General features: G+C 46.0%; 2 protein-coding genes across 8 annotated transcripts in view; one reads left to right on the top strand and one right to left on the bottom strand.

Annotated features, from left to right (window-relative positions):
• The window catches only part of ELAPOR1 (endosome-lysosome associated apoptosis and autophagy regulator 1), a 59,166-nt gene extending 41,514 nt beyond the window's left edge, over positions 1-17,652 (top strand). The window contains exons 8-22 of one of the 4 annotated variants that reach the window (XM_016155597.2): positions 376-464; positions 3,832-4,009; positions 4,689-4,817; positions 5,199-5,289; positions 7,001-7,106; positions 7,377-7,514; positions 8,172-8,435; positions 9,728-9,901; positions 11,852-12,032; positions 12,336-12,432; positions 12,915-13,016; positions 14,177-14,303; positions 14,381-14,559; positions 15,091-15,256; positions 16,306-17,652. In XM_016155597.2, the coding sequence (XP_016011083.1) occupies positions 376-464; positions 3,832-4,009; positions 4,689-4,817; positions 5,199-5,289; positions 7,001-7,106; positions 7,377-7,514; positions 8,172-8,435; positions 9,728-9,901; positions 11,852-12,032; positions 12,336-12,432; positions 12,915-13,016; positions 14,177-14,303; positions 14,381-14,559; positions 15,091-15,256; positions 16,306-16,347 (2,063 nt within the window). In that variant the 3' untranslated portion in view covers positions 16,348-17,652. Of the gene's footprint in view, positions 1-375; positions 465-3,831; positions 4,010-4,688; positions 4,818-5,198; positions 5,290-7,000; positions 7,107-7,376; positions 7,515-8,171; positions 8,436-9,727; positions 9,902-11,851; positions 12,033-12,335; positions 12,433-12,914; positions 13,017-14,176; positions 14,304-14,380; positions 14,560-15,090 lie in introns of all 4 variants that reach the window. The other 3 variants (XM_016155596.2, XM_016155598.2, XM_016155595.2) reach the window with 3 other exon arrangements.
• Positions 1-23,281, bottom strand: part of CUNH1orf194 (chromosome unknown C1orf194 homolog) — an 88,905-nt gene extending 65,624 nt beyond the window's left edge. Inside the window, exons 1-2 of one of the 4 annotated variants that reach the window (XM_016155604.2) lie at positions 23,159-23,276; positions 8,620-8,739 (exon numbers count right to left, since the gene is read on the bottom strand). In XM_016155604.2, coding sequence (XP_016011090.2) covers positions 8,620-8,727 — 108 coding nt within the window. In that variant the 5' untranslated portion in view covers positions 8,728-8,739; positions 23,159-23,276. Of the gene's footprint in view, positions 1-8,619; positions 8,740-20,997 lie in introns of all 4 variants that reach the window. The other 3 variants (XM_016155602.2, XM_016155603.2, XM_016155601.2) reach the window with 3 other exon arrangements.
• Positions 23,282-23,319: the final 38 nt, after the last annotated feature.

Genomic DNA, 23,319 nt, shown 5'->3' with positions numbered 1-23,319 from the left:
AAGTCAGAATTCCGAGGCTCCTGGAAGATGGCAGGCGTCAGGGAGCTTGGGTTGGTGGTGGTTAACCTGCAAGAGGCTCTTTCTAGCTACCTGCCCTTGTTGCTGGTCCAGTCCACTTGTCTGCACCCTGCCCAGAGTGCGGGCCAGGTGGTTTCTCGTCAGCACCAGGGAGAGGTACAAAGGGCTATCCCAGCAGGGCTTCAGGGACTGGAAATGCTGCCACTGAGGCAAAGGGAAGGGCGGGTAAGCAGGAGTTTCTGCTTCCGTGTCGTGCTGTACCCCAGGGTCTTGGGGGCCATAAGGTCATGAGCTAGTAGTCAAGAGCTCTGCTTTCTTACATGACTTCATGTATTTGTCCTTGCTTTTGCAATTTAGAAAAAGGATCCTCTTCCTGCAAAGTGCGCCCAGCCTGCACAGACAAAGACTACTTCTACACACACACAGCCTGCGATGCCAACGGAGAGGTGGGTAGCATGATCTTGGGGTCCCTTTGCCCATTTCCTGGGCTCTACACATTTGGAGTTCCAGCAGTCACTGATGCGGGCACCAGAAAAAAAAACTCACAGATTTCTGCAGTGACCCTGCTGCCAGTGGGAAGCAAAATGAGATGACCTCATTCGTTTCCAGGTCAGAAACTGTTTTTGCTGCATTTGTTCAATCGCTTATTCATAGAGGCTGTGTTTCGAAAGGCCATTTCATTTTCTTTTGATTCCTTCCATTTGCTTCGCACCTCTGGGCAATGACTGCCTGCCCACGACACTTATTTCCTCATGGAACTGATCAGATTTGCACCTCTTCTTTGCTTACTAGAGAATGAACTGATTTGAAAGGTCTGCTGCTTCCCTCTTGTCCCTGGCCTTCTGCCTCAGAAAGACTTTCCTTTGTAGTCCTCATCGTCACTGAGTCAGCAGTAATTTTTTTTTTTGAGTATTAACTACCGTGCCAGGCATTGTGCTCCAGCTGGAGAATCAGATTCTAAGACAGGCCCCTGCCCTCAGGGAACATGGTCCTGTGGGGGAGCATGCAGACGGGAGAGAGGTGGGCCTGACCAAGGCGGCAAGATATGCAGGGCACTGGGGGACCCTGGAAGAGGAGCGACCAGGACTGGGGGCCAGGGAAGGCCTCTCAGAGGAGGTCGTTTGTTCATTTCAACCGTCGGTCACTGTGCTAGGCACTAGGGACACAGTAATGAACAAAATCGAGGGAGCGTCCACTCTCAGGGAGCTTAGCTCTTGTTGGGGAGCAAGTGGAGAGAACAACAAATAAACAACAAAAAGGGTATGTAATATAGGGATGGAAATAAGTGGTATGGAGTAAAAATAAAACAGAATTAGAAGACAGAGAATGACGGAGGGTGGAGAAGCTATTTTAGAGAGGGTAAAGATGACCTCTCTGAGGAAGTGACATTTGAGCAGGGACCTGAATGAAATGAGGCAGGAGTCACTGCGCTTTCCAGACAGAGGGCCCAGCAAGGGTAGAGGAGGCAGCCATGTTCCTGGTAAGTTGGAGAAACAGCAGGCAGTGAGCAGGAATGGCTCAAGGGCACCAGCGGGGGGATCTCTTAGACACTCTGGATGAACCGTCTGTATCTCTAACTCAAGAAGATAGAATTAGGAGTAGGGAAATCTGCATTCAGCACTAAGCACACGCTTGGCTATTAGGATGCATAACTATTTGCTGGCTGGACAGCTGCCTGAATCCTCCTTTTGCTAATCAAGCATGGGAGAAAGTCTGGTCCTTAACAGTGACTGTTTATCATAGTCGTCTCATCCTCCCACTCCCCTCCCGGCCCTCATGTTTGGAGCATCATCTCCTTCCCCAGGAGCTAAGTGAGAATGGCTATTTATCTTATCAGCTATACCTCAGACTCAGTTCTATAGTGTCTGATGTTCTATATGACCCTGTAAAAATTGTCATTTTCTTATCCTCAGTTGACTCACTAATTAAATGAGGACAGTCCTGCTCCTCTTCTCTATCGTACGGCCGAACATGGCCATCTTTGCTTCCTTCTGCCCCACTCCCCACCTGGCTTAGGCCAAAGTCTTCTAGATCTGCAGTGTGCTCTGCTGCGTGTGAGCCTGGGTGTCTGCCCTCACCTGACCTCTGCGGAGTTCAGATGCTGGGTTGGGCCAGAGCCAGCACCCCCACCATTCACCCCCGCAGCCAAAGCTCAGGGAAGAAGCCCTGAAGAATGAATGAATGGCTGTGGGGTGTATGTGAATATGCAGTCCCCAGGAACACCTTACAGAAGTCTCGTGCCTCATGCCCATTCTGGTTTTGTTCAGTTTCATGATTTCAGTTTGTCTGTCTTCTAAGCTGTATTTTAAAATCAAGGACCATGCCTTGCGCCGACCCCCGTGATTGCCCTTGCAGCCTTTGCCTGTGCCTCAGTGGTTTTTCAGGGACATTAATGGCCAGTCCACTGAGGCTGCTAACGTACTGCTCCAAGAGATGGCCCACAGCAGTTTTCCTGCTCCCCAGACAGTTCTTTCCATGACACGCAAGGAGACAGGCTGGGGCTCTGGCCATTGGCTGCTCTTCACTGGGAGGAAGGCTGAGCTGGGCGAGAGAAGAGAAGCCCCAGGGCTCACCTTCAGTGAAGGCAGCACAGGCTCCTTCTAAGACCTTGTCATTTCGTATCCTGAATAAAATGGACAGATGCCTAATTCATTCACCCTTTCATATGTACGGTATGCTGCGTGGATCATTTTCATCATCACCTCAACGCAATCACAAGAGCGCCTTTTGTCTCTGCCTTGACCCAAGGGCCACACAGGAAGCTTGGAGCTGCCTAGCCTTGCCCAACTCACCAGGGGCCTCCTCCTGATCATCTCTTCTGTATCCAATGCCTCCATCAAAAGACCAGGGATGGCCCTAGTAAATGACAGACACAATGTTTCTCTTGTCCGCTGACTTGATGGCTGACCGTTCCACCATGCCTCCCTGTCCCCAGCTTTATTGAGCTATAATTAATTGACTGTGTGACTCTAAGGTATACAGCATTGATTTGATACATTTATAGATTACAAAATAATGACCACTACAGTTAGCTAACATCTCCATCATGTCACATAATTGCCATTTCTTTTTCGTTGTGAGAACATTTGAGATTTACTCTCTTAGCAACTCTCAAGTACATACTACAGTCTTATTAACTGTAACCACCATGCTGTACATTACATCCCCAGAACTTATTGATCTTATAACTGGAACTTTGATCAGCATCATCCTCCTTGCCTCGATGTCCCAGAACACAGTGCCTACATGCCCATGTGGATTGTTATTGTGTGATTCTTACCCTTGCTAGATGATGAGCTCCTGGAGGGCAAGAGCCATGCCTCATTCATCTCTGAGTCACCAGGCCTGGTATATAGATAGGCTTTCTATAAATGCTGACTGAATAAATGAAAAAGCAAAGGAAGACAAATTGGGACATCTCAGTCACTCCCCCTTTTCCCCAGGGGTTATGTAAGCCACCTCCACTCTATGCCTTTCTCTGTTCTGAAATTTTCACCAGCTGCTTTTCCCGTGACCCTGTAATAATAGGATTCTACATTAGAATCAGAGCTTTCTCTGGAGACAACTGGCCACCCCATTCCCTGTCACACAAGTCCTCATTAGCTATATCCCTCTTCAACTAGTCAACACTCAGCAGATATAGAGCACAACCATGTGACAGGTGCCGGGCTCAGTGCTTGGGATACATCAGTGACCAAAACAAAGTTCCTCACCCCAGTGGAGCTTTCAGAATCCCCCCAGCCTCAAGGTCAATATTCCTAAAGACGTGCTAAATCCCACACAGGCTGAGCCGTTCTTAATTCATGTCTGCAGACGCAGCTCATGTACAAATGGGCACAGCCGAAAATCTGCGGTGAGGATCTCGAGGGGGCGGTGAAGCTGCCAGCCTCTGGCGTGAAGACCCGCTGCCCACCCTGCAACCCAGGCTTCTTCAAAACTAGCAACAGCACATGCGAGCCCTGCCCTTACGGCTCGTACTCCAACGGTTCTGGTAGGTAACTGTTTGCCACCTAGTCCCTACGTCATTGCCATTCCCACATCACCCACAGGTGCTGCTCAGGATGGTCGGCTGAACAAGCACTCTCCTTCTGAGGGAGGCAGCAAGGGCCAGGCCACATCCGAGGGCTAAGTTCAGGGGAAGAGAGGTCGGGGTGGGCTCTGAGTGTAGGTCACAGTCACACTCCTCCTCATTCCAACTGCCAATGTGATCCAGACCCGAGGGTACCCCATCTTCACCACAGAGGCTTCCGGCATGTGGATGCTGACCAGGTTTGGGGAGCTGGGATGGCCAGCTTGACACAATCTGAACCTGCAAGCCATGCTGTGAAAGGGAGTTGTGGGATCCTGTACCTATTTATGTGAATGCATTTATCGATCGAAATGTGACAAATAGTATGACCTACATGGATCAGACCAGAAGATACACTTAAGTTTAAAAATAAAAATTTGGCGGAGGAGGGCGGAGCAAGTAGGATAACTGCAATATTGGAATGAAGAGCCAGTGTTTACATTTGCATTTGTTAAATACATTGTCAGACTGTTTTCGAGTCAACTCGGCTAGAACTGCAGCGTGCTCACCACCACCCTTGCTTGGCTGCCCACGACCGCTGCCACTTGTCAGGGTAGCTACAGCCTTCTTGCTGAATGCTGGATCTTTGTGGTTCCCCCAGATTGTAGCCACTGCCCGGCTGGAACCGAACCCGTTGTGGGATTTGAATACAAATGGTGGAACACGCTGCCTACGAACATGGAAACGACCGTTCTCAGTGGGATCAACTTTGAGTACAAGGGCATGACAGGTGAGGGCCTCTCCCCTTCCCACAGGAGCTCTTTCAGCTTCGCATTTCTTTATCATAGTGATGTCTGGAGAAAAATGAGCTCTTCAGGCCATGCGTTCCTTTGAAAGTTCCTCATTTCCTCATGGGCAGTTATCCTGCCAAATCTCAGCTTGAGGCAGAAGCAGGACTAGAAAGAGCATGCACAAAGCCCAGACGTCTTGCTCTGAGAGCTTCAGAGTCTCTGACTAAAGCAGTGAGATAAGTAACACGGTTTGTGTTCGGCGGTGGTTCTGGACACCTGGAAGGATGGTGTCATCCCTCTCTTCCAGAGTGTTATCTGAGTACACATTTGCCCTGCGCCTGAGACCACTGGGGTGTTAACTCTCCGCTCTCCTTTTCCAGGCTGGGAGGTGGCTGGTGATCACATTTACACAGCAGTCGGAGCCTCAGACAACGACTTCATGATTCTCACTCTGGTTGTGCCAGGATTTAGGTGAGGCATCCCAAACTAAAGGGAATCCCAGGCCACCCTGGCCGCATCCAAGCCCCACAAACCTTGGCACTTGTAGAGGAGGGGGCTCCAGCATACTGAAGTATCAGTTCAGACGGAGGGAACAAGGTAATGGCCTGACACAGTGAACCTGAATGCTGATACAAGTTCTTAGTTGCTGCTCATGCTAATTTACCTTCTGCTCTCCCATCCTATCTAGCTTCTCCCATCAATTGCCCACATGCTACTTGAATTCTTCCTCCTCACAGCATCATTTAAGATTTTTTTTTTTTTAAATAGGGCCAGAAGTGCCCATACGCAGTTCATCTTTATTTGGAGCAAGAAGATTGGGAGGGTTTGTTCTTATCATCATATTTATCCCCATATCCAAAAAAGACCTAGGACACTAGCAATTTGTTTGTCATTAAAAAAAAAAAAAATACTACAGACAGTGTGGTATGGTGGAAAGAGCACTGGACTGGAAAACAGGGCACTTGAACTTTGCCACCTACTGGCTTTGTGAACTTGGGAAAGTTGCCTTGCCCTTACAGGCTTCAGGCTATTGGTATGTAAAACAAGGGGGACCAACAGTCTGTGATTTTGTACTAACTCAGGTTGAGATAATTCTTCCAGCCCATTGGTTGGCACAACTGTGTAGACGGGAGATGGGGCCTGCAGGTTCTCAAAATACGAGCAAATGGCCAAAGCCAAAATAAAAGCCATAAATGGATTTCCAAAGCCAAAGTGAACTCTTCTGCCCATACATGCTTTAAAGATACACGGGAACCTCTGAATGGGCTTCCCAATGGCCAGTTTGGCTTCTCCGTTTCCTCCTTCAAGCTCCCTCCCTTTATCCCTGGCACAGTGCTCAGCCCACAGTGATTCCTCAGAAGGTATTAGTTCCCCTTCCCTTAATTTGCATTACTCAGAGATGAGTAGATATATCCCATGTTTGCAAGATGAGCAAACTTTTTAGACTTTTGCGGGGGTGGGGGGGGGGTGGTAACAATCCCAAAGGTACTTTTCAATTTGCAAAGTATTGGGGTTTTGAAGTATTGAAGTATTCTGATTGCCACAGTAGAGGTTTCCACACCTCACCCACCCACTCCCCCACTGCCACCCTCCCCTGCCTCTGTGGGCATGGCTCTTTCTTCCCCAAAAGGACCAGCCTGAGAACTTGGCTGAAGAGATTACAAGTTGAAATATCTGCTCATCCAACTCAGGCAAACCTCCTACTATCCCAGAGATTGAGCTGTTAAGTGAATGTAGACAATTTACATCTTCTGACAGTGGTACTTCTCACACTTTAATGTACATGATCTGGGGATCATGTTAACATGCAGATTCTGATTCAGGGGGTCTGGAGAGGGGCCTAAGGTTCTGCACGTCTAATAAGCTCTGAGTCTGGGAACCACACTCTGCTCATGAGGCTACACAGTATTTTACACAGCACTTCTACATCTGGTTTCCCTTTGAATCTCGCCACAATGATGGGAGGTATATAGAAAGATATTATTAACTCCATTTTACAGATGAAAACTACAGTTTGGCTACATTGAGGTCACACAGCCAGGGTGGCAGAACTGGACTTAGTCCATGCTCTTTCCAACATACTCAGAACTTAATCCTGTCCCCCAGTAGACCCTCTAATGCTGTCTGGGACCTTTAATAAGCACTGGTTGGTCTCTGGGACTTTTAATTTCTATGCCCACAGACCTTCACAGGCAGTGATGGCGGACACGGAGAATAAAGAGGTGGCCAGGATCACATTTGTCTTCGAGACCATCTGTTCTGTGAATTGTGAACTCTACTTCATGGTGGTACGTTTTCCTTTCTTTGCCCACTGTGGGGCTTCTAGGACTATTGGGAGGGCTGGCTCCTTCATCCCCACTGGTGCACTATCATAACTGACACCCTGATTTTAGTGATTTCACAGAGGAAGGGCCCAGACTGCCCATCAGGGATATCACAGTTTAACCTGGGTCTGGCCAACTGTGAATGGCCCCTGTGATGGCAGCAGTATGGGCACCCTCTTCCTCACCAGCCACCCAGACATCATGCCTTTTTTCACTTGTCTTTCTTGGGTTCAGGGAGTGAATTCTAGGACCAACACTCCAGTGGAGACGTGGAAAGGTTCCAAAGGCAAGCAGTCCTATACCTACATCATTGAAGAGAACGCTACCATGAGCTTCACCTGGGCCTTCCAGAGGACCACTTTTCATGAGATAGTAAGGTTCTCCCCTTCCTCAGACCCTGGATGCCAGAAGAGACCTCTGAACCCAGGATTCCTAGGATTGGCTTAAGTAGGAGTGTGAAGTTCAGAATTCAGGGGTTGGAAGGATCTTAAGGAGTCAACCAGAGACCTGCCTATTCCAGCCCTCGGTTGTATATTTTATTGATCACAGCCACATGAACATATATATCTGTTAAGGCATTAATTTATACAGTCTACAAACATTACTCAGCTTAGCTGGGTAGTAGAGAAGCATCTAGCCTTGCCCAAATGACTTCCAGGTAAGCCCTTTAAATACCTGTCTCCTCAGCAGCCCCCACCTTGAGGACCAGTGTGGTGCCTGACCTGGTATACCCTGTTCATCTCAGTTGTTGTTTTTAACAATAATAACTCTGGTTCTTAGTTTCTTAACTTGAAATAATGCAAGTTCACTGTGAAACACTTAGAAGATAGAAAGAAACAAAAAGAAGAAATAAAATCACCCATAGTCCTACTACCCAGAGCTACTGTTAAATGACTAAAAATGCTACTAAGATTTTCTCAAGTATTATAGGATAAAAAAGACTAAGTAGTAATTTCTATTTCCAGAGAACTCAGTTACTGCTGGTTTCTCAGGCCTCTGCCCTTTCTCCTCTCATTTCCTTGTTCCCAGGGCAGAAAGTATACCAGTGACGTCGCGAAGATCTACTCCATCAATATCACCAACGTCATGGATGGGGTGGCCTCCTACTGCCGTCCCTGTGCCCTGGAAGCCTCTGACATGGGCTCCTCCTGCACCTCTTGTCCTGCTGGCTACTACATTGATCGGGATTCAGGAACCTGCCACTCCTGCCCCCCTGACACAATCCTGAAAGCCCACCAGCCGTATGGAGTCCAGGCCTGCAAGCCCTGCGGTCCAGGGACCAAGAGCAACAAGGTGCCAGCAGTGTGTCGTGCATCCTAACCGTGGTCCTCTGGACGGACCACCTCAGAGGGTACCAGGTCCTAGACGGGGTTCTTAAGGTGCTGATCCCCAAGCACTCCCTGCAGCTCGCGCCCAGGCTAGATGGAGTCCTGGAGGACACTCATCCAGGCTGTGACTGTGGATGGCAAATTCCTACCTGTGGTAGTCGGTTTTCAAGGTCTAGGCCTCGGTCACGGTCAAGCCTATCTTCAGGAGACCGGAAAGGGAGATCTGTGACCATCTGGTCTAAAGGGTTATTTGGCATCTATGCAGAGACCTGAAGGAAAGAAATAGTGGGACCTGTGGCTCAAATTCAGCCTACTTCAATCCAGCCTATTCTCATGAGAATTTGCCCCCTCTTCTTTGAGAAAGTAACCCACCTTTCCCAGACATATAGTTAATTGGCATGGCTATCTTCTATCCCAGTAGTTTCTTCTAAAGTAGAAAAACAGTGCTGTTGGTCCCATGTACTGTCTGAATCTAAGAAAGTATTGTGACTAAAAGCTCTTAAGTATTCACTAATGATTTCAGATGAACTGCATTTTACTGATCACAACCACATGGATATACATCTATAAGGCTTTATTTATATAGCCTGCTAACAGTGCTCAGTTTAGCTGTGCAGTAAGTGCAACAATTTTACAGACCCCTGACAACCTCTTTTGGGCACCCTGGACTTATGCCACACAAACTTCTCCGCTGGGGCTCCCTCTGCTGCTATGTGAGGGAATGACAGCTGTGTCAGCCAGGTGCTGAGTGGGGACCCTAAAACAGAGCAAGGAGAATAAAGCCCCTTTTGAAGTTCAGTTTCCTACAGAGAACCTGAGAAAGGGGAAGCGAGGTTCAGTGGGTTTGATATGGAGGGAGGAGACAATGCTTTTAGTTTTCTCTCCTGCCATCCTGGACGCCCTTCTTCCAGTTAGCACCCCGTTGTCTTCTGCTTGACAGTAAGAAGGGCTACCTTGTGTCTCGAGAGAGTGCTATAATCTAAGCAGAGGTAGGGGCAAGACTATAGGATCTGACCCAACTACTTACTGAAAAATAATGGGTTTGGGTTTGTACATCATATATGTGCTAATAATTGAATGGTGAGATGTCCATAAACCCCACTAGCCCATTTTACTTCTTTTAGTGCACCCCCCAACCCCACAATTCTTAATTCCTCTTCCTTCACCCCACTTGGGTTGGACGAGTCTGGGTCTCCACTGTAGTCCCCTCAAAGGCCCTGCTCGAGCAGCCAGCCTGATGGCCCCCTTTCCCCTCAGATCCACTCTCTGTGCTACAACGACTGCACCTTCTCAATCAGCACTCCGAGCAGGACTTTCAACTACAACTTCTTGGCTCTGCCAAACACCATCTCTCTGGCCGGAGGGCCGAGCTTCACTTCCAAAGGGCTGAAATACTTCCATCACTTTACCCTCAGTCTCTGTGGAAACGAGGTAAGGTGCACAAGTGCTAACAGTGTGAGAATTGAAAGGGGAAGCAAGTGGATTAGAGAACAAACATGGGCATAGGAAGAAAGCTAGAAAACGACCCTCAGGCGGCAGGGGATTGACAAAATGAAAGGTTTTTATATGATCATTAATCTCCCTGAGGACTCTCTCCTCTAAAATGAAATCATTTGGGTAATTAAAATTTAGGAAAATGAAAGTGTTTAAAATAAGGTGTCCACTTACTACTCTTCCCTGACCTTTATTCCCTCAAACGAGTATATAAAAACTATATGGGGAGAAGATTTTTTTCCCCTTAAAAAAGCAGTTTTCAGTAATCATGGCACTTGTCATTTGTTTTCCAGAGGCTGGATAAAGTAAATTATTCTTAGATCAGTTACATGTATCTTTGCTGACAGGACAAAAGAAAGTAACATGAAAGGCTTTATAAGATAAGGAAAGTATGTTACAATCGGCCACTTTATGCTGCTGTAAATATTGTGGATCCAATATTCAATATAAAGGGTAATCACACCAGTAGTGCACTTGACTAAATTACAGACAAGCACGGATTAGCACTTTTGGGAAAGTTAGTTTCAAATGTTACAAAATAAAGAATATACTCAGCATTCAGTTTGTGACTCTATGTTGAGGTGAGGTCTTGACATCGCATAGCTTCTACTCATCTGCAGTATACAAAAAAATGTTTGTATTTACATAGAGAACATGTCAAAAAATAAACTAATCTATGAAAGATTAGAGATAGATGTCTCTATCTTGTTTTTAAAAGTCTTTGAAGAAGTTAAAAACCTCAGAAGTGACAGCTAGTGATAACTCAGGTATTGAGACTAATTAATGTCCCATGAAGCAAAAGTTTCATTAAAATGAAACATAGGAATTTGGAGAGTTTAGGGGGAGGGGAAATTGTTTGTCTGTTTTTGCTTTTCTCCTTTATTCTTTTCAGAAATGCTTACTGTGTATTGTCATACTTTAAACCCTCAGTTCAAAAACAAAATAACTTTTATCATAATGTGAAGGTTTCTTTCTCATGTTGTCTATTGCTTACAATCCAGAAAATAAACTAAGATCTCAGATTTAGCAATTCAGCTTGATTTGTAATGTATAATTTTGAAAATCTTACATTCTAAATACTTAGGCAGCTTACATTAGCAAACAAGTTCTATACTGATATTCCATAAATTTAATATTTTCAAAGGATCAATACCTCAATATTTCTATTACAAAATCTCAATTCCTACTGTCTTCCAGATTTCCTATACAATGAAGGTTGCTAAAAACTAGAGGAGAAGCAAACTATCTTCTCTCGAAAATTTTTTAATGACAAAAGTTCCAGTTGGTACTAAGATGTCCTATCTCAAGATGGGGAAGGGACTAGTTAGTTATGGGTCTGTTTTAACCCCTGGGAGTCTCTGTCTGGAAAGTGCTTCTGAGACAAGAATGGTGGAATCACAGTACCAAGGGAGACACAGAAAAGGAATGTGAACCAGGCCAGATGTCAAACAATTTCATTGGATCAATTACAGACGTCAGTATCTGTTTAGAAAACTGACTAGGATAAGAAAGGCCCTTAACTGGTGGCTGGTAGACTAGATCTCCAAATCAGCTGCCACCATTACAACCCTGCTCATATAGGGTTTCCACCTGATTCCAAAGAAACAAAACGACTGGGGGACCCCTGGGCCAGAGTTCCAGAAACTAGGACACCTAGGCCTTATTTTTAGCTTTTCTTTTCTTCTTCTTCTTCTTCTTCTTCTTTTTTTTTTTTTTTTTTTTTTATCTGTTTTGTAATTAGATCTGGGATGAATCATTCCACTGCAACATACCATTAGAAGGCTAAAATTTTAGACATGAGAAAACTCTTTCTTGTTCCCTTTCGGGAGTCTTGTAACCATTGCTCCTTCCTACTTCTTCCTCCCCAAATCCCCTCCCCACCACCAGGGTAAGAAAATGTCCGTTTGCACTGACAATGTCACTGACCTTCGGATTCCTGAGGGTGAATCAGGTTTCTCCAAATCCATCACAGCCTATGTCTGCCAGGCGGTCATCATCCCCCCAGAGGTGACAGGCTATAAGGCTGGAGTGTCCTCACAGCCTGTCAGCCTTGCTGATCGACTTATCGGTGAGTAACCTAGCTGCTCCAGCTTGTCTGACTCTATGTGCGTGAAAGAGAAAGTTGGGCTACCGGGCTCTGAGGTAAAAAGGCCCCAGATGAGGCGCCCAATCTCCTGACCTGTTTTCTATTCCATCCTGGGGTGCCAAGTTTCCCTGGGACTTCTGACAAACCTTTGGATCACCCTTTCGTGAGCCACTCAGGGATGTGATGAGATGAAAGAAGGTTGGACATTGACCGATATTGAAAGAACTGAAGTGGTTGCCAGCTAATGCTACTATTGAGAAGTAACCAGGAGCTCTGCCTTGGCAGGGGTGACAACGGATATGACTCTGGATGGAATCACCTCCCGAGCTGAACTTTTCCACCCGGAGTCCTTGGGAATACCAGACGTAATCTTCTTCTACAGGTGATGTGAGGCTAGGCTAATGCAAGTAAAACCTTGGGCTCCTCCAGAATTTCTGTTGCGCCCCTCTCTCACTAGCCACCTATTACTTATCAAGCTAGAACATGTCCAAGGTCTACCAGATCTACCCAGCAATGATAGCTGAAGGCTGGGAGTTCCCTGATGCCAGCTTCTTGGGTATGACTGGGGCAAGTCTGCCTTGGAGGCAGGGACGAATATTGAATAATCTGTAGCAGACTTCCCTCCCCACCTGAGGACGCTCCAGTGTCATGCACATGCTAACCTTTCCTAAACCAGTGCATTTCCCCTTGCCGAGATCTCCCTAATCCCTACTCTCTCCTTATATGTACTCCCTGTATGTTAGGCTAGAGCTCAAACCCAGACTTCCCCAGCAAGGGACCTGTGCCATGCTGACTTCACTTAGTGACTCTCCAGTGGCACAGATATGTGACTCATCCCCTCATGGGAACTGGCTTTCACTGCAGATCCAATGATGTGACTCAGTCCTGCACTTCTGGGAGATCAACCACCATCCGCGTCAGGTGTAGTCCCCTGAAACCTGCCCCTGGAAGTCTGTCACTGCCAAGGTAAAGGGATACAACGTCTCCCTTTCTTGGGCTCATTCCATCCCAAGAGCCAAAGATTACCAAAAAAAAAGAGCAACGAGAAAACAGTGTGAGATCCATTGTGGGCTCTTGAAGACATAGTCATGCTCTAAACTCTCAATCTTCAGATATCAAGGACGGGGGCCGAAGGGAGAAGCAAAGCTACCTTCACATTTCCCAACCCTTACGGGGGCAGATGCATAGCAAACTGGCTAACTACTGGGGCTGAGAGCCAGATTTGATTCATCTCCTCTACTCACTAGCTGTTATCATGGATACATTTCTCGTCTTCTCTAGACCTCTTTTTCAAAATCTGTAAGATGGAGATATTATAATAATAAGTTCCATCAGGGGCTTGTCGTGAAGATTAAATCAGACAATGAGAGGTGAAGACTTCTCATGGTGCCTGGCTGTAGGCCTGCTATGACTAAGGTTAATAAAAGTTTAGAAGTCTCACCACAACTAAAAGATCCAATTCTGAGTTTAATAGCTGAGTGCACTAAATCCAGAATTCCCAAACTAATCTGATTACAGTACCTCTCAACCTCACTTTTTTTTTTTTTTTTTCATATAACACCAACATCTTGAGTGGCATTAGCGTCTTGAGAAAGATGCTTTGGGAAATGCTTCTCCAAAACAACTGATCACGGAGATGGGGAACAAAGCAGCATAGTCTGACCCAGCAGTGGCGTCAAATGTAAGATCACTGTTGTTGTCAAAATCACAGGAAAGTACATAACATATATCCATGACCTGAAGTCCATTCCTGAACTCCGCCTCCAGGAAGCTGCATTGCAGTGACTTCTGGAAAATGTTACATGTCCATGGGGAGAACAGGAGCCTCTGAGGGCTTGGCTGTGGCAGCCATGCTAGAGCTCAAGACACCTTACATTAGCCCTGATCTGATGTCAGCGGAAACAAAACATAGGGTAGGGAGGCCAATGATGGCTAGGGAGGCTTCTTATCATCAGGGAAATCAGAGAGCAAAACCTAGGTTACAAATTAGTTTGAAGGATACAGGTGGGGCTAACAGTTTGGCAAGAAGAGGATGGATCAGGCAAGCTATGAGATGAGAGCACTCCATCCAGATCTTCCCCACCGGTCCAGCGAGCGAGCGCCCAAGTCTCCTTTTTGCATCCTAGCACATGCTCCGATGGGACCTGTGATGGCTGTAACTTCCACTTCCTGTGGGAGAGCGTGGCTGCTTGCCCACTCTGCTCCACCGCTGACTACCATGCTATCATCAGCAGCTGTGTGGCTGGGATCCAGGTAGGTTTCTCTGCTTGGGAACTTCCCCAGATAAAAGGGAATGTGATATCTGAGTTCCCTGTTTTTCTCCCCAACAGAAGACTACTTATGTGTGGCGAGAACCAAAGCTATGCGTGAGTGGCATCTCCCTGCCTGAGCAGAGAGTCACCATCTGCAAAACGATAGATTTCTGGCTGAAAGTGGGCATCTCTGCAGGCACCTGTACTGCCATACTGCTCACCGTCTTGACCTGTTACTTTTGGAAAAAGAATCAAAAGTACATATGATGGGGTACTGGAGTTGGGGATAGACAGGGTTAGACCACTGAGCTGGGAGGAGAACACGTGAAAGGATAAATTCCTGGGGCTTTTTTTTCTGGAGGTGGCCACACACCCTATGGCTCTGGCCAGAGATCTGTTGAGCCACTTATCTATCCAGTGTACGCCTTGGTTATCCTGACTCCTGAACAGGGACGGTACCACATGACAGCCTATAAATGGCTGTTAGATTCTCAAAAGCAAAGCAAAGAGTATCCTTACTTGGTTGTTATTAATAATAATCACTTTATGATTCCACTATTTCTATTAAGTTTTGAGATCAAAGAAACAGCCTGTCTTAAGGAAAGAAAGATCACTGACCTGGGGGTCGAGACTGCTTAGCGATCCGCCCAGCCTAACACCACCTTGCTGTGCGCTTCGGTTGCCTTACCCCTGGTATGGGAACATCTGTTCGCAGCCCGACCTCTCTCCTTCTTTCCCCCTTATTCCATGCTTTGGTGTCTTGTCTTTCCCTTGTCTCTTTTTCACAGACTAGAGTACAAGTACTCCAAGCTGGTGATGAATGCTACCCTTAAGGACTGTGACCTGCCAGCAGCTGATAGCTGTGCCATCATGGAAGGCGAGGACGTGGAGGATGACCTCATCTTTACCAGCAAGAAGTCACTCTTTGGGAAGATCAAATCATTTACCTCAAAGGTAGGGAGACTGGCTAGTGCACTGAGGTCAGTCTGGAGGACAACGAATGGGCCCACATTGTTTAGGAACCACTACTCTGCTCCCTACTCTTCATACGATTCTGTCACCCGACCCTGGAAATCCTGATTTCTGCTTTCTGTATTTTCACACTAATACTCTTGTCCCTGGGGCCCAAGGCTACTCTTAACCAGGCTCCTTCTGATCCAACATGCACTCAGTTTGGGACTTTTAACTTCCAAGAGTATTGAACCATCCATGTTGTAAGAATCATTCCCACCCACCTCCTAGCCCCTTTTCTCTTTTGGAGGGAGGGGAACAGGTGATCTCTAGGCTCAACTTCTGATAGAAGAGAGGCTCTCCTTTGGGCAGTGGAGGGTGCTGTCCTCCAGATGTTTGAGCTGATCCTCTGTGGCAGAGTCATAGCTAAGTTTAAGCTGTTTGGCACTGAGCAACTCTGAGCTGGGAGCCATTGGCTTTGCGTGGGTGGGTGAGTGAGTCTGAAGCTCATAAATGCAAGACAGACAACACTGTCGCTGGGCGTGGGGCCAGCAGACAGCATCCAAGCAACTCCCCCAGAGCCACAGTCCTCTGCAGCCCCACTCTGCCAGCACCTAAACCTCACTACTACCCTGAATCAGTTCATCCAACCAGGTGTGGACAGAGTGGGTGGCGAAACAGGAAGAGAGGACGGGGAGGGTAGGAAAGGAGGGTAGGCGTTCAGGTTGCTGAATCTCATTCCCTCTGTGCTGATCTACCAGGGTGATTCCCTTGGCCTCCTTAGACCTTGATTTTTTTTTTTTTTTTACCAGCGGGAGAACAATTCACTCTGGGACCCTTGAGTCTTTCTGAAACTTCTAGACTTCAACAAAGATGCAAAGCAGAGGGTTTTAAAGGTTTTTCTTATCCTCTAACTGACTGAAGGAAGCAAGAAGAATAGAGGGTACCTTATGTATGTTTCCACAAAGACACTGAAAGCAGAAATTCCATGAGGGTTCCTTCTGTCACCTCTTTTCCATTTCTCTCCTTTGCCCAAACTTGCCCCTGTGCAGCAGCCAGCTCCTGTCACCATCTCTCTTTCAGAGGACTCCTGATGGATTTGACTCGGTGCCACTGAAGACATCCTCAGGAGGCCCAGACATGGACCTGTGAGAGGCACTGACCTGCCTCCTCTGCCTCCTCACCTTGGCACAACACCTGGCAAGCCTGTGGCGATTTGGGTGCAGCTTCCTGCAATACCCACTGCTGAAAATCTCTTCATTGTGGCCTTATCAGAAGAAGTTTGAATTTCAGATCTTTGTTTTTTTATATATATATATAAAGTACCTGAACTCCCCTTTCTGCTTGCCTCGAACCTGCCAAATATACCCATACTTTTGTTTGTATAATACTCCCTTGCTTGCATCTTGTTTCCCAAATCGGTCAAGTCGCCGGAGCCACAGCTTCATCTGCTCATAATTCTTATAGCTCTGAAATGAAAAGATTTCTCTCTTCTTAAGTACAGAAATGACTTCCTCTGACAGCTTATTTAAGGGTGGAAGCAGCTAGGAGTTTCCCTGATCATATGCCCTTGGCTCGCGATCTCTTTAGGAGGGAGGCTGGGTACGGAGGGTATTGGGCTGCCCTGATGGACCATCTTCATGGTGGCCTGGATTCATCTCTCCTGGATAACCAGCTCAAACTGAATATAATGGATGGGCTGAGGGCCAGATGAGTAAGGCCTGGGCAAGAAAAGGCTTCACAGGCACAGAGACAGACAAGAAGGAAGGTTTTGTTTTAGTCTTTAAACTAGGTACCTCAATTCCCTTTTCTTAAATAAGTGACAAATATTCTCATTGGAGCCAGAGGAAAAAGTTCATTGAGAAAATGCCTAAAGGCCAGGTGTATCTATTTGCCCTATTCTTTTTTAAATCTCTCGCTATCTCCCTATAACACTAAAGAACCACGGAAGGCCCAAACCCAGGTGGTCTAGATTTATTATCTGTCTTTACCCACAGAGATGACAAACCCTGCTGTTGAGGAAAATTCCCCATACTTGAGTGTCCCGTCGTAAGAGGCTTGGGCTGTATCATGAAACAGGGGTACCATGTTTTGCAAGAATACAAGGAGACCAAGGTTTTAATGGGGCCCTACTGGGGGATCCAGCCCACAATGGGATGGACCTGAGGTAGACATGTCTGCTTCTGCTCAGCCACAAAATAAACAACTTCTAGGCTGGCCGAGAAAGGAAGTGACTCCCAGGCCCACACCCTAGCAGCAGAACCAGATCAGTCTTCAAGGAAGACCAGAGGAGTTAAACAAGGTGTTCGCCGAATCGGGATACTTCGTACTTTCAAACCCCTGTCTTTCCCTTTTCCCTTTTCCCTTTTCTTTGTACGCTAAAAAAAAAAAAAAAAAAAGACTTTTGGCCCAAACTTCTGGCAGCATTCCTTTGAACAGTGAGTAAGGGCAGTGTCCTCTGTGTCCCCTTTTCTTCATTCTTACACCAAGTTTAAATGATGAACTTTAACTAGAATGGTAAAAACCAGGGCAAGAGTTTAAGTCTGCTTTTTCTATTACTGGCAGTTCTTCCCGTCACCATCACTATCAGGCTAGAATAGCCACCCCTTGGTCAAGGGCCCAGGAGCCCATGGTTTGTGCCTGTCTCCTTTCTCGAGTGGCCATTTGGTGACTAGGCAGTATATATGGAACAGAGAGAGCACTTCTAAGCAGTTTGACTGTCATGAAATGGCTTGCTGGTCCTATTAGCAATTGCTGCCCTGTCTTATAAAAGGGTCAGTGAGAACTGTAGCCCTGCCATGGCTTCTGGCCAAGAAAAGCATCACTAAAGGCAGGCAGTCTCTTTGATTCAAATAATCTAGAAGCTTTTCTTTGGGTATCTAAATTCTCCCTCCTCTTGTGGAAGTCAGGCTCACAGAAGCTGTGGCCATACTGGAATTTCTCCAAATGAATGCAGGTAGCTAGCTCCTGAGCTCCAGCCTAAGGTTTTCTGCAGCCTTGGCAATACCCTGGGCATCTGCCTGCCCACTGAATAACTTGCTTTTGTGACAAAGCCCACAGAAAATCCTTAGGCTATTCTAGAAGCAGTAGGGCACAGAACATCCCCAGTCGACATCTTTATTCTGACATCTTGAAACAGAATGCTCCCAAGGCAACCTCAAACTCCACTGATTAGTCATAATGCTTTAAGGATCTCCTTTTACTATTCCTTACTGGACAACTTCTGAGGATCTTCCCTGTGTCCTTCCAGTAACTCAGTTATGCTATCAGGGTCACCTATTGCTCCCTTAGCAACTTAAACACATGTTAAATAGTTTTTAATAGCTCTTTTGAGATGTAATTCAAATACTATACAACTCACTCATTTAAAATGTACAATTCAATGGATTTTAGTACACTCAGAATTGTGCATCCATCACTACAATCGATTTTAGAACAGACACGATAGATGGTATATGGGAAAAGCCTTTAGCCCTTAAACTAAGGCTACTGTAGTTTGCATAAGCTATTGGGGGAGGCAGTGTGGGCTCAGGTTAAACTCCAGTTGGTTACCTAGAGTCCTACAATACACAAGGAGCTCTCCTCTTGTAGGTATCACCTACATTTGGCTGGGCATACAAATGAAGATTGTGGTGTATTCTAGGACCAGGGGATTTCTTATCCCAACACAACTTTTTTTTTTTTTTTTTTAATCTGACTTGACATTAAAGATGACTGACTATATTTATATAACAGAATTTGTAACAGATTTTTCAGCTTTGTGAAACCAAATTTCTGTCTCATCCAGACTGGTTGGATTTCCTTTTTAATCTGTATTCTGAGAGTTTGTGGTTTATTTGGGGATGGGTATCGCATGTCACTTTTTTTGTGTGTGAAATAAAAACATACCTTTCAAGTTGTTTTTCTTAAACATGGGTTGGATGGCTAGATAGGTGAGTGAGAAATGGTAAATGTCCTTGAAGCGAAAACTGAAAAGGATTTTAGACCCCCAAAAGTTACAGATAAAAGAAGCAAACCGTGGAGCAATACAGACCTAGGCTAGAAGCCAACAACCAAAGCCTCAGTTTTCACAATAATAAAATGCATCTAATGATACCTCACCTCCCAAGATTGGGTGAGAGTCAAAAGAGAGAACATAAAAGAGAGAACACTTGGCATGCTAGTTCCTTTCCATTCCAGTTCAGTTTTCTTGATGGTGGCACCAAGGTCAGCCACAGAACAATGTGTCCACAGATATAAGTAAAATTAGTTTGTTTGGGTCTGAGGTGAACTGTTACAGACCAGTGTGGATAAAGTCCTAGAGGACATCAAGGACCTACCGTTTCCCAGGGGATTGGGGTTTTCCTGCCTCAGTGCTTCCCTTCATTCTAGTTGAGGGTACTTAACCCCCTAGAAAGAATTCCCTCAGCTGGTTGGTTCTGACCCGCATCTGTTCTGACTAGGTGGTACCTGGGTTGTACTGATGGTTAAATATTTTAAATATCGACCCTGCTTATAGGATAAAGTCTGTAAGTAGGCGTGACATTTACCTTCCTCTTAAGAAGGAAAGTAGGAAACAGGCATTCGTGTGGCCGTCTCCATGTGTTAAGCCTGGACTAAGTGCTTTCATAGCATTGCCTACTAGGTTCTTAGAACAGCCCTACGGGTAGGTACCATCCTCATCACAATAGATGAAGAAAGTGTACCTCCAACAGATTTAGTCATGATCCTCATCACAACAGATGAAGAAAGTGTACCTCCAACAGATTTAGTCATGTGAAGTGTAAGGTCCCTGATAGCCCACCCTATACTCTAACCTCCCTGCTTTGGCATATTCCTCTGCCTATGCCCCTCCTCTTACTTTTCACCTGACAGATGCCCACTCGTCTTCAAAGTCACCCCACTGTGAAACCTTTTCTGGCTTACCCACTGGGGATACAACAGGGAAGAAACAATTAATTCACATGAATTCAACCATTTACTGTGTAGTATCCCAATGTATCAAACAAGCTGCAGACATAACCAAGCTTGAAACTAAGGGAAGAGAGGGTGGAATGTGTGAATAATTTTAAGGGCTTCTCAATCACACTGTCAGGTGACCAGACAAGAAGATATTAATGACCTGGACTAAATCTCAAAGACATTTAATTGATTGAGAACCACAGAACAACAATGGCAATTGCAGATAGAGAAACCGATGTAGGGTTGCATATACAAAACTTTATGAGTAACTGAAGACTTATTCAAGGAGAGTATGGAATATAAATAATTCCATCTTAGTCCTGAAGTTAACAATCTCACATAAAATGCAATTCCCTGAACCACAGTGTGGTAGAATTGATGCCTCATTCCAGTTCTAGCAGAGAGAAAGGCAAGATCAAAGTCGCCCAAGTCCTGGCCGCTTTCTCTGACTCATACTATTTTAAAAAGGGACTTCCTTTGTTACCGTGTCTCTCTGATAGAAGGGAGTGGGCAGCTGAGAACCGGAGTTTGGGTTGTCAGCTCCTCCTGAAATAGTATGATAAATGCTACTGTACTGTGAGAACCTAGAAAGATGCCAAACCAATCGAGGGGATGGAGCAAAGAGGGTTTCTGAGAAGTCTTCCTGGAGGAAGAAATTAGCCAGTTTGGAGGAAAAGGGCAGGGAAAGGAAGTTTCAGGTAGGAGGAGCTTGTACAAAGGCTCAGAGGCAAGGAAAGGGAACCACAAGTAGCTTGGTAGGGGGAGTATGGGGAGGGGGTAATGCCAAGAGATAACTAACTCACTCTGTGTTGGAGACGCAGATCATGATGGGCCTTGCAATCTATGTTTGGATATTGTCCTGAGAGCAACAGGTAGTCACTGTAGGCTTCTGGCAGAGGAGTGAGGAGAGGATAAGGCATGCTTGTAAAACACTGAGAAATCCCACTCCAAATCCAAAACAAACAAACAAAAAGAAACAAAGAGCTAAGAAGTGCTAAATGAGACCCAAAAGAGCCCTCTTACATTAGCTCTGAACTGGGAACACTGAGGATGGCATCTACGGCTGAGCGCCCCAATCTCTTTTCTTGCTTCCTTCCTGCGGGTACTCATTCTCCCTGGGCTGCCCACTGGCTGCCCAGAACCACCAAGGCAGTATCTCACCTAGGATCCTGCTCCCTAAACCTGCAATGATCTTCTACCCCTCAGCCTACTCCCTGCAACTCACTCGCCCAATGGAGATATAATAAGCACCTAGCATGCGTAAGGCACTGTGTTAGGTCCTGAAGCGATAAAGATGCAAATATCCAATGGTCTATGACCTCTAAGAAAAAGTCCCATATTCTAGACAGCTCCTCAAGGCCCTGTTTTCAGCTAAGGAATGCTGACAAAGGGACAAGCCCAAACATTAGACTATCTTAGGCATTTACCAGTATTTAGGTTTTGGCTCCATCACTTAAATTCCCTGGGCCTCAATTTCATTATAGAGAGGATAAAGGAGTTAACCTGTTTTCCAGTTGACAGTCTTTGAACCCCTGAGTCCTCTGATGCAGCACCCAAAAACTCTTCTCAGTATCAAAGGCCAAAAGAAACCACATCCAAAAGTGGTACGGCTTCACACCATCCCTCTATAACTAAAGTAATGTGTTGATTTGTTTTTGTGTTAGCTTCTGGTAGGAATTTTACTCAGTGTAGTAACACTGGTTACTTCCTGCCAATCAGAAATTCTAGTTGGCAGCGTATATGTTTGATTAATGAAGGAAAAAGAATTACTGTTCTTTAAATCATATTTGTTAAGACAAAATAGTTCAAAACATGAGGGACAGGTGATGAAGAGATTGGGAATTATTAAACTAGCAGATAGCTAAAAGATTTCTCTCCTGCTTAAAAAAAATCCTATGAGTCTAAGCTGATAAATGAGGTATGCTATTATGTGAACTTCTTATATTTATCAAGTAACGTGAGAATCTAATAATAAGAGTAATTGTAAAATGAAATCTGGAGAGGCTAGAATTTTAAGGTCATCCTTCCAATTATACTAATACCTCCTCAGAGGATTGGTGCAGCGGTCCTTCCCCCCTAGGCCTGAGCCTCAGTGCAGCCTCAAAAACACCCAGACAATACATTTTGGCAGTGCCTTCACCGACATAAAAACACTCAGCCCCCATCACAGACCTTGCCGTTAGAAGATTTCAGAGAATCCAATGCTTTGAAGACAGTCTTCTTACATGTTTTCTTCAGAGACTGCAGCTCCCTACGCTTCCTTTCCACTGGTTTTAAATCCAACATCCTGGGCAAGCTAAACCTAGTGGGGCAAATCCAGACGACCTCCATACCCGAGCTTCCCTCTAGATCTCTACTTGTCAGCTCCGCCACTGCCATTAGCCCATCCTACATCTCAGAGTGGGCTTGGCAGAGGGCTGTTGGGCAGTAGGGATAGCTATGCCACATCCTCATCACAGGAACCCACGCAAGCGGCATAAGACCAAGAAGATTCCAGAACAGCTGACTGTGTGGTATTGGTAGTAAGGCTCTAAAGTCTCCATAAGGTAAAAAGATGGGGAGAACAGAACGCCTATTCCCAAATCCTCCAAATAAAAAAAAAGTCTCCTGTCTCTCTTTAAAAGATTTCAACTGCATTTTCCTAAGCCTATGATTTTAAGGGTTGGTAAATGGATAACCTGGTTTACCCAAAAATCAGATTAAGAAATGTAACCTAGCTCTGAGGCAGAAGAGCAGGAATCTTGAGTTGAGTGACTCCGGAACTAAAAAATGTAGCCATACTCTTGTCTCAAGGCAGAGAAGAGAGCAGAGGTTCAGGGAGAGGATCCAGTCTTAGGACCCAAGTTTGCAAACGGGAACCGGCATCTTTTGGAGGCGCCACTTTCCAAGAAGCTATCGTGTTTGCAGGCCTCTACCTATTCTGAGGTGTGTCCTTTAACACGAGGAGGAGACTGAGGCACTCACCTTTAAGAGGTTTGCAAATGAGAGGCCCTACAGAGGCGGGCAGAGCTGAGGAGAAAGCGCAGCACTGCGACAAAGCCACTGGCCAGGCCAATCCCACACTCGGCTCTCGAAGCCCACCCCGCGAACCCCGCCTTCCTCTGCGCGGCCCCGCCCCCGACACA

The sequence above is a fragment of the Rousettus aegyptiacus genome, unplaced genomic scaffold (genome assembly GCF_014176215.1).
Source record: "Rousettus aegyptiacus isolate mRouAeg1 unplaced genomic scaffold, mRouAeg1.p scaffold_m13_p_17, whole genome shotgun sequence".
Taxonomy (NCBI): domain Eukaryota; kingdom Metazoa; phylum Chordata; class Mammalia; order Chiroptera; family Pteropodidae; genus Rousettus; species Rousettus aegyptiacus.
This window is presented reverse-complemented; position numbering and strand designations above follow the sequence as displayed.